The following is a 10,708-nucleotide window of genomic DNA, read 5'->3' as shown; positions in this document are numbered from 1 at the left end:
TTATTCCCATTAAAGATGTGGTACGTGGTTAATGTTGGTTAATGTTCGAAACATGTCGACCCAATAACCCCCGGTACCGTATTAAATACATGTAGACGCTGTTTCAAGTACAGTAGTTACAGATACGGGGGAAAGTTATTGAGAGAGCGTCAATGGAAGCATCGAATCAGCAGGACATGTTTAACTTGAATGGCAAGAGAAAAACACCAGTAAAAAGACAGCTTTTCCATCTGCTGTTGTAATTGACATTAGGTGTGGCCTATCATAGTGCAGTATCCAACGCTCGGAAGCTTCGCCAGTAGCGTAAGCACAGGAGGGTCACAGATACGCAGGACGGAGAAGCTGGCTGCTGGTGGCGAAGATGGCGGATGGGGACAGTGGGAGTGAGCGCGGTGGCAGCAGTGGTGGTGGTGGAGGTGGAAGTGGAAGTGGAGGGGGTGGAGGCAGTGGATTTCAGCACTACCAGCGAGAGCAAGAGACGCAGGAGTTGGCATCGAAGCGGCTGGACATTCAGAACAAACGCTTCTATCTGGATGTAAAGCAGAACGCAAAAGGCAGGTTCATCAAAATCGCCGAGGTCGGCGCCGGGGGTTCGAAAAGTCGACTGACCCTTTCCATGTCGGTTGCGGCGGAGTTCCGTGACTACCTTGGAGATTTCATAGAGCACTACGCCCAACTTGGGCCCAGCAGCCCTGAGCAGATTGCTCAGTCATCCGGTGGGGATGACAGTGGGCCTAGGCGAGCCTTGAAGAGCGAGTTCCTGGTCAGAGAGAACAGAAAATACTACCTCGATCTCAAGGAGAACCAGCGAGGGAGGTTTCTCAGGATCCGACAAACCGTCAACCGTGGGCCTGGTTTTGGAGTCGGGGGAGGTGGCATCCCTGGTGGCATGCAGTCAGGACAAACCATCGCCCTTCCCGCACAAGGTTTAATAGAGTTCCGCGATGCCTTGGCCAAGTTGATAGATGATTACGGCGGTGATGACGAGGAGCTGGCCGGCGGCGGGGGTGCCGGGGGCTACAGCGAGCTTCCGGAGGGAACATCCATCATGGTGGACTCTAAACGGTTCTTCTTTGACGTCGGATCTAACAAGTACGGAGTTTTCTTGAGGGTGAGCGAAGTTAAGCCCAGCTACAGAAACTCTATTACTATTCCCTTCAAAGCATGGGGCAAGTTTGGAGGCGCCTTCTCCCGCTATGCTGAAGAGATGAAGGAGATTCAAGATAGACACAGGGATAAAATGTTCGAACGCAGAGGAGGAGAGGAATCTGAGGGAGAAGAGGTGGATGACGATTGATCAAGCCGGCTACAAAATCGAGATGAAACCGTGACGCAAAGCTTGAAGAGTGGAGCGCTACAATGTGCATGACGAATCGAACCTGCGACAAAACAACGGAGTAGCTTAAGTAAAGTAGGCCCATATTCGACCGAGAAATACTCTCTGTTAGAGAGAATCGTGATATAAAAAGATTAGGATATTTTAGTTTAACAAGTGAAAACTGCATTATTTAGTGGTCACGAAAAGCTGTCTGATATTCCCCATTGGTGAAATATTGTCCATTTCACTCATCTAACCGAGCAAACGATGCTTTATATATATTCAAATAATAGCAGTAGAATACTGGTCCCGTTTATAGAGCTATCTATTTTAAAGTCTTTAAAAATACACTTGGACCTGACCCATGTAAATGTCTTTGATAAAGTGTGAAAATGTGTGTGTATAAAGCTAAGAGATGTGCAGCTCCACATCCCTAATGTTGCTCTGGGTTATTCTGCCTACTAGTGACTCCTATGGTTGTGTTGATGCCCACTGTATTTAGTTTTGTTCTGCAAAGCATCATAAATTCCAGCCCATCCACCAGGGCACGTTATTGGGCAAGGCAGTAGTCCTGGGGCAGCCTCTAAAGATACACCCCAGCCTGGCCTCTACCAACCTGGCCTCCACCAGCCTGGCCTCCACCAGCCTGGCCTCCACCAGCCTGGCCTCCTGTCTGGTTCTGTATTCTCCTCAGTCTCCATCACTGCTCCAGCAATTGTCAGAACTGGAACGACACATGTCAGATACTCTGGTCCACCTGGGCTGATCCGGGTCCATCTATGGGTCCAACAGTGAGACCTGAGCCTGTTTTCCCTCCCTGTGCGAACAGAGGAAGATGTTTCACCCAGTGTCTACCTCGAGAGGGCGCTGCCACAGCCAGGACTTGCACCAGGCTTTAGTTTGGGGATTTTATTGCTGAAAAGCTTCACTTGTGATAATGGGCTTGGATCAAGCTAAGTAAAAAAAGGACTGTCCTTAAACGTCAAGCTTTGGACGTGCCATTCAGTTCTCAGTGAACTCAGACCATCTCAAGACTGAGACTCAGTCAGATTGTAAAAAATATTGGTGCTTTTAGATAACCCCACAAAGCAGGGTGCTGTACTAAATCTACTGGAAGATATATTACTTACTAAATATCAAGTATAGATAGAATTATTTTGCAAAAAGAAATCTATTCAAATATGTTAAGATATATCTATAATACATTTATGACATAAATACGCCTAAAAAAAACAAACAGGCTTATTTAAACACTAAACTTGGATGCAATCCTTTGGGGGTGATAAATCACCTGTTTTTTTCTCTAATGTTTTCTTTTTTCCTAACATTTATTTCCTTCTTTGCAAGAATAAGTGACCATGTATTTTGATTGTATGTTTAGATCCACTAAAGTGTTTAGTGTCACTAAACACCTGTGCAGCCACCACCATCATCGTCATTATGTTTCCTCCTTTGACAGAATAGCTTCACCCTCGTCCGATTCCTGTTTCCATCACGAGCTGGCAGGCCACTTTTTCAGTTGCCGTAGCGACGCAAATCTGACCACACAGAAACATATTTTTAAGTATTATGAAGTTTGCATGCCTGCTCTTTCTCTGGGGCTGCCTTGTGCTGTCTTTCTTTAGTTATTTTGATTGCTGTTGGTATTTATCAGTTTTACGCCTATTTTTTGTTTCCTTCATAATTTGCAATGGACAAGGAAAACAATTATTCAGAAGTTTACTTACCGACATGCAACGTGTCGTGGCTTGAAACACTTCCGTAAACGTCCCGCCCCTCCTTACCCTGCTGTACGACCCTGTAGAATTCCCACCATCTCAGCACACAGGAGTATTTGCCATTCACACAATATAAAAAATATGATCTGGGAGCAATACTTATTTTCTATTGATATGAATATGCTATACACATACACACGTTTGAACGACATCCTTGTTCCTGTTCTGTGTTACGTGAAATGGCAGCTGTTTCCGTCATGTGTTCTGCTGTAATATTCTACCAAGTATCTTTCAATGAGAAATAAAAATGATTTGCTGAGGAAAAACCTTTTTGTCAGTCTCTATCATGATTGCTTACAAATGTGTCAGCTGATCACAGTCTGTCAGGGTGAAGGGTGAGGGGACTAGCGGAACAGACCTGGAGCACAGATCAAACGTATTCCACAGACTAGGAACATTTTATAGTCTAGATAGTATAGGAGATATGTGGTTGATACCATGCAATTCTCATGTGATGTTAGAACCGAGAAGAGAGAAGAAGACAAAGGACTCTATATGACCTGATGTGAACTTGAAATCACCTGAGATTAAAGGCCATCTTTACCCCAATTAATATATATAATGTCTTGTGGCAAAATGTTTGTATAGGGTGGGGACCAGCTGTGGCATTCCGTCCAGAATTGATGGAAGAGACTGGATGAAATACACAGCGTTAATTTGCAAGCATTCATAAGCAGTATATTTAACTTGTTTCAAAAAATTGGTATCCTTGTTTTCGTGTCCGTACATGTGGTAAGAAATAAGCAGATATATCTCAAGAATGATTTATCCAGAAGTGGAAAACGGTGACTTCATAAAAATCCTGAACTGTGTAACTGTTGTACTAAGATAATGGTTTGACTGCAAAGAACAGACAAATTTGTTAAGACGGTGAACGAACAGATCGTACAGGCGCATGGAACTTTCTCTAGCTTCGCTTTCTCTGACTCGTCCACTACATATTGGGCAGGTTTTTTCTGCTCTAATACCCTCACCCACGTGATTGCAATATGCACATGTGCACCCACTTCATGCGTCTTTACCACACATTTCACAACAACTATAATGCATCTTTTGCAAACTATCAATTCAATACAACCAAGTACGTTAATGTCTCATGTTTTCTTTCGCATAACCATCCACATAACCATAGATGGTGTTTCGGCCAAACGTGGTGTGACATTGTTCGGATCGACCGCGCAACTAGGATCTCTGCCTGAGTTTCACCATTCCCCTCTTCCTGGTGTCTGAATGTGCCGTCCAGCACTGCTGCCCTGTGGGGAGATCTCTCAGCTGGTCTCGTGTTCCCTGGATCCTTCCACTCTCCATGCCCCCCCCCCCCCCCCCCCTTTCCCCCATGACAGGCAACCCACCGATGACCTCACAGTGATGTGTGACAAATAGTGAGAGAGCGAGTGAGAGGGGGAAAAAACGAGAGAGGACAGCTCAAGGGCATCTAATGCCACACTGGGCATCCTGCCAATAGAAGGGAGTATTTTGAGCGGGTTCCAAGTCACACTGGACTGGTGCTGAGATAAGAGTGCTGCTAATCCAATGTCATACTGGAAACCCAGCCTAGGGGAGTGGACAGGAAGGGTGTGTGTGTGTAGGGGGGGGGGGGGGGGGGGGGGGGGGGGGACTCAGGGTGGTTTGAAGAGTAGTATTAAGGTGGCTTCACAAGTGGCCTGTGACACACACACACACACACACACAAATCCATAACACACCCCATGATCCATGCATGTTGTCTCGTCATCAGGGCTGCACACTCACTGTGTTGTCAGTGTGGATGAACAGGAGCCTGACACAGTCAGGCTGATCACCGAGGCTTGAAGACAAGCAGAGAGCCAAGTACAAGGCAGGGAAACACATCGTGTGCTCTCGATTCAACTTGGTTTTGTAGTCGTAACACTCTTTCCTTGACTGGAAAGGGTAGGGGACATGACACACACCAACCCGACTGAGTGTATCCCTTTGTTCACGCTGCAGCTAAGGAACGATTCAAGTCACCAGGAAGTGAGCTCATACTCTTCTCATACTCAGTGCACACCCCATAAACCTAGAGGACATTCCACTCCCAGTGAGCATAGTAAACCATCTCTCAGTCACACTTTCAACATATATTCCTCGGTAGAAGATTGTCGAACAATGAACAACAAATTAAACATGATATCACCAGCGAGGAATCGCTAATTTCTCTGTCTCACTCACTCACATGCCGGATATTCCTATTCAGCCCGCTTTAAACTGCCCACTGCCCATGGCAACAAGCCTACCAATCAACACTGTGGATGCTGAAAAGGTCCCAAACTACTCTCAGAGGGTGCAGAGTAAAGGGGAGAAAGAGGAAAAATCAATACACAGATATACTAGGTAGAGATGGAGAGGTGTATGAGAATGAGAGATGGAGAGACGAAGGCTAGGGGGAGAAGAATTAGCAGGCTAGGGGGTGAAGAGTTAGCAGGAAGGAGGGTGCGGAAGAGGAAGAAGAGAGGAGGGTGAGGTAGAAAGGAGGGTGAGGTAGAGAGGAGGGTAAGGGCAGGTTGGTGAGGAGGAAAATAAATCCTGTGTCTGTCTCCTTGCTTGAGATGGGTGAAACCAAATGTTATTGGATGGGGGATCTTCTGAGCTATATTTGGCCAGTGTTACTATGTGCTGAGAAAGTGCACAGCAGAGCCGGTATGCCTGCATATGTGCACTGTCCGTTTGGGTGCACAGACGTGTTAACACACACACACACTCACACACACTCACACACACCCTAATCCCACGCATGAATGAAGGGCATGATCAGATGAATTACTATCCAATGTCCACTGACATGAACAGCACCTAATCACCGCCCCTTTCTCTTAGACTCACACCAATCGTATTTACAGTTTTTTTTCAACTGCTTACACATTGATTTATTTTGTACTTTTTCTTCTTTTTTTTTTAACTTTACGCACAAATCCAAGAATTGCACACACGAAATGCAAAATGCCTTGCATTGGGGTTGTGAATACAGTACTACACAGTACGAAAGAAAGAGTGTAGTAGGACAGAAACCAAAACTAATTTAGAAAAAGGTGATTACGGAATGGTGTGTGTGTGTGTGTGTGTGCGCCATGAACTGTAGCATACAGTTAATATACCATTTTCTACAATATTGTCAGTGTTTTCTTACAGTCACTGTACTGTTGCACAGTATGATACAGTAATCCACCAGACTGTGACCAATCATGCAGTGCACTGCAGTCAATGGATGCATGGGTGCTAACATATGTTTGTGTATAGTATACTGTATGTTGTGCTGAAACAGCTGTTATGTGTACATTAGAACATGTGTACACTACAGTAGATTGTTACATACCTGTTACAATTTCTACAGTAAAGGTTCAAATTATACCCACCACTGTAAATCACCTCAAATTAGGCCTATTCTAAAGCCATGATTGGTTCGTGTTGAGTAAAGCAATTAGTGTTTGCAGAGTTAGTCTGAGGCACTGATGAATTACTGTGGCATTTTGATTGGTTGTGTTTGAAAAAGGAAATCAAGATGCTTCCTGTTAGAATTTTGTGTTTTACGTGGAGAATTGTGTGTTGTGTTTTGCAAAAAGTGTTTAGTTAAATTGAAAACTGAGTCAAATGCCAAAAATGTGCGTATGGTTTTGCAGATTTGATGTGTGGTTCTGGTGTTTGAGTGTCAGGTTTCAGAAATTGTGTTACAAGGATTTTGTGTGTAAGCGTTGAAAAAAACTGTAAGATAAAGAACATTGCTATTCTGTAGCTGTCATAAGACAAGACAAACTGATAGAAACACACACAGCCACATTTAACATTTTATAATAAAAACATTTCACTGTAATAGAAATAACTGTTTGGTTAATGGAATGTACATTTCACTGTCATGTCTGATAGCTTGCATTAGTTTAGTTTAAAACAAGCGCAAATTCTCAAAAGCTACGACCAACTACATGCATTCAATGTTTGTGAACCAACCAACAGATACTGTAGATTCCCAGCCAACAGTTATATTACAAGGCTTTTTTACCCAGAGGAACAGATACTAAATGTACTTTCCAATTTAAACATCTTTTCAGCGAGTTTGACTGTTGACAGTATCTTGGTACAAAACAGCAATAGTTTCAAGTTCACCTGCAGTACTTCTTATGACCACAGGGAAGCAATGCTCTTCAAATATCTAATTAGCCCGCAGTTTGAAAGTAATGAGCCTCAGTGCACATGATGGATACAAATTGTAGTAGTAGTTGTTCATTGAGAAAGTAAACTCCATTTTGGCATAAAATAACAAGTCTACTGTAACTTACAGTTTCAATGTAGCTTTTTTGTTGCTGCTTTTTTTTTTTTTTTTTTTTTAAAAGGCTACCTATATAACAGTCAGTTGCACTGTGCTAACATCACGGTCATGTATGTGTGCAAGTGTAGCTTACCCTCTCTTCCCACCCTTCACATACATTCACAGTGGGTTTGTGAAATCATGACATGACACAGAACATGGTCCACGTGTGCAATATTGTGATGACGCACAAGAGCAGTTTTTTTAAGTGCAGGACAGTTTCTCCTAATTCAAGTCAGGGCTGTTCAGCACCAGCAAAGGTCTAGCGCTAATCATGGGAGTCAGGTGGCTGAGCGGTTAGGGAATTGGCTAGTAATCAGAAGGTTGCTGGTTTGACTCCCGGCTATGCTAAATTACATTGTGTCCTTGAGCAAGGCACTTCACCCTACTTCCCTCGGGGGAATGTCCCTGTACTTACTGTAAGTCGCTCTGCGCTCTGTTACTGCGCTAAATTACTAAATGTAAATGCATTTGAATTCGCACTCCTTAGACACTGTGCTGCTGACGGTGGCTGTTTCCTTCTGAATGCACAGGAACTTGTTGGGCTGGTCCACGGACTCCAGGATGCCCCACTCCCCTATCTTCGGCTTCCACTGCAGGAAGCATTCTTTGGGGATCGTTTGCGTCTTCTTCTTCAACTAGGAGGCAGCACAACAAGAAGTCTAATCAGAAGACGATAGGCCTACACGCTGCCTCTGGTGTACTGGTTTGTCAGTTGTAAAGTAGGCTATTGAGGACGCTTCTTGTTTTTACTTATGGGGAATTCTTCACATTCTCAGCTGCCTGTGAGACATGACAGCTGCCATTTACCAACATTTTGATAACAATTTAGAAAAACGATATAGCGTTCAAGACTACACACATTTGCATAATAGCCTATCAAAATGATCCTCATAATCATGTAATGGATTATGTTGGTGGTAGGCTACCATTTTTACCTTAACAGTGTTGCCCTCCACAGCGAGAACATACGTTCTTTTTCTATGTAGGAAAGAGAAGGCCATCTGAACAGCGGTACCCGTCCATTTTTTGTGGACGGTCACTGGAAAACATATAGAATGTTTAAGAATGTCAACAGCATTTTTGAATTTCAAGGAACACTTTAAAAGCATCCATCATCGTCATTACCTTTTTTGAGAGTGTCGCCCTCTTGGACTTGTTTGAAAAATATGCTGGGACCTTTGACCTCAGCATACCTCTTTTGTCTGGCCTCCAGGTGCACTTGCTTCAGGTGTATTTGCACTTGTTCCGATGGCTTTGAACGCCTAAAAAAAAAAATACTTACTTTTGATCTTGTAAAATACCCTACTTTTTATAGGCTAATACGTTCATTAGACATTTCCAAACGTATACAATAGGAAACAAACAGTAGAAGATATGTACTATATTTTTAATAGAAAAGAAATGGCCTACCAAGAGATTCGGCGCTCTGCCTTAAATTAGTTTAGAAGCACTCTAACCCTAACCCTCAATACTTCGTATTGCAACACCGACATGACAATTTCACAAGAATCAATGTATTTTTTACTTAAAAATGTGCAATGAAATATGATTGCAGAAACGAAAGAGCAATTATAAAACACACGATATCAACGTGTCTCAGATTTGAACAACGGGTTCGTAAATTAATAATTTGTTTAAAATCTATAGAGATTAAACATTTACATATACAAATGCATTGAAAAGTTGATAGGTTATACAGACAATGCCTTTTCTGTATAAAGGAACACTAGAAAAAATATGTTCTATAGACTATAGTGTATAATTTACAAATCTCAACACATACTATTATAATAAGCAATAGCCTACGCTTCAATCATGTGCTTTAAAATATACTTGGCCTTCTACTTACTTCTGTTTACCCATGGTTCTTCACCCTGTTCGTTAACTTCTCCAGGCACTTAGATGTCTGTCGCAACTATTTGCTGTTGCAGAACCATTTTATACATCCCGTGGCTCCACCCTTCTAGCAAGGCAACCCACACAACCAGGGCCGTAACTACCATTGAGGACACCGAGGTCGTGTCCTCGGTATTTTTTTTCGTATTTCTGTTTTTTTTTTTGCTTAAATCGTGGTATATAAACTCAAAATAAAGTACACGTGAAACTGACTGCAGGACGATGATCTTGGTCTCCCACAAACCGTAACGTGATTTTATACTTGAAGAGCCGAGTAGCTCAAGAGTTTGGACATATGTGCTGCGCGTCATCAACAAAACGTACTGTCGTTATGGTAACCACCAAACACAAGTCGGACGCTGATGTTTCCGCCATAGACATACCGCTACTGTTAGTGAATAGCCTATGTTAGTTACAGTCACTGGAAGAGGAGCGCAGCAAACTAAACATGTAGGTTAAGAGAAGTTTAAGTGGCAGATGACTGTGAGAAGAAAGATTCATTTTCATGTGGAAATATTGTATTGCAGCAGCGTACTACTCAGATAAGGAAACATCAAATCAAAGTTTGGTTAACTCCGTCAGTACTGTACTGTACCGGTTGTCAATCAATTTCCACCGGTTGAATCAACATTCATTTTGCGATTGATATGATATGTCATTGATGTGATTGATTGAAAATGAAATTCAGTGGCAATTGGGAAATATCAAACTGACTCGCTATCGCTCGGTCGATACGTTCCAGCCTCAGTTTGATATTTCCCGGCATGACCGAACGGTCGAGGTTAGTAAGTAGTTTATTATATGGCAATTTTAGATTCTTTTCATTTTGTAAACGAAAATAAATGGTACCTTTAGGCTAATTGTAGCTAGCTCTTAAGTCTTCTCACGGTGTGTTTCATGTGTTGCCAAGCAACTCATTACTTTTGATAGAAAGCGGACAACATGGTTCTGCTAAAATGGCTTTAATTTCATCACAAAATAACGACACAAGTGATTCAAAGAGTCTGGTCTTCATCCTCACTTTCGATGACAAAGCTTTTCAGCATCATCTGGATAGTAAAACTCAGCAGCTGACTCGTCGATATCGCTCATTTTGAAGCTGACGTCAGAGGGCAATACGGATCCGTATTGACCGGCGAGGAGGGCAACACGCTGGGGTGACTACCCGTTATCCAATCAAAACGCTCGTACCGTCGTTGCCATATAATAATAATTTAAAAAAAATTGTGGTAACTTGCCCTTACTTCATGAGTCCCATAAAGGTCCTTCAAAAAGCCTCAGAATGCCCCATGTTTACCTCAAACTTTCAAAAGCTCCACACCGCCCCATATTCAAATGTCATAATGATGATGTTTTTGCTCCTTAATACTCAATAAGAGAAAATGGCCATATTTA

The 10,708-nt window shown here is 42.8% G+C and overlaps 1 protein-coding gene across 1 annotated transcript; it reads left to right on the top strand.

Moving 5' to 3' along the window:
- Positions 1–306: 306 nt before the first annotated feature.
- LOC124463959 (transcriptional activator protein Pur-beta-like) lies at positions 307–3,362 on the top strand. The gene has a single exon (XM_047015802.1). The coding sequence runs from the start codon at positions 362–364 to the stop codon at positions 1,295–1,297; it is 936 nt and encodes a 311-aa protein (XP_046871758.1). The 5' UTR covers positions 307–361; the 3' UTR covers positions 1,298–3,362.
- The last annotated feature ends 7,346 nt before the right edge of the window (positions 3,363–10,708 follow it).

This window comes from Hypomesus transpacificus, unplaced genomic scaffold (assembly GCF_021917145.1).
Source record: "Hypomesus transpacificus isolate Combined female unplaced genomic scaffold, fHypTra1 scaffold_31, whole genome shotgun sequence".
NCBI lineage: Eukaryota > Metazoa > Chordata > Actinopteri > Osmeriformes > Osmeridae > Hypomesus > Hypomesus transpacificus.
This window is presented reverse-complemented; position numbering and strand designations above follow the sequence as displayed.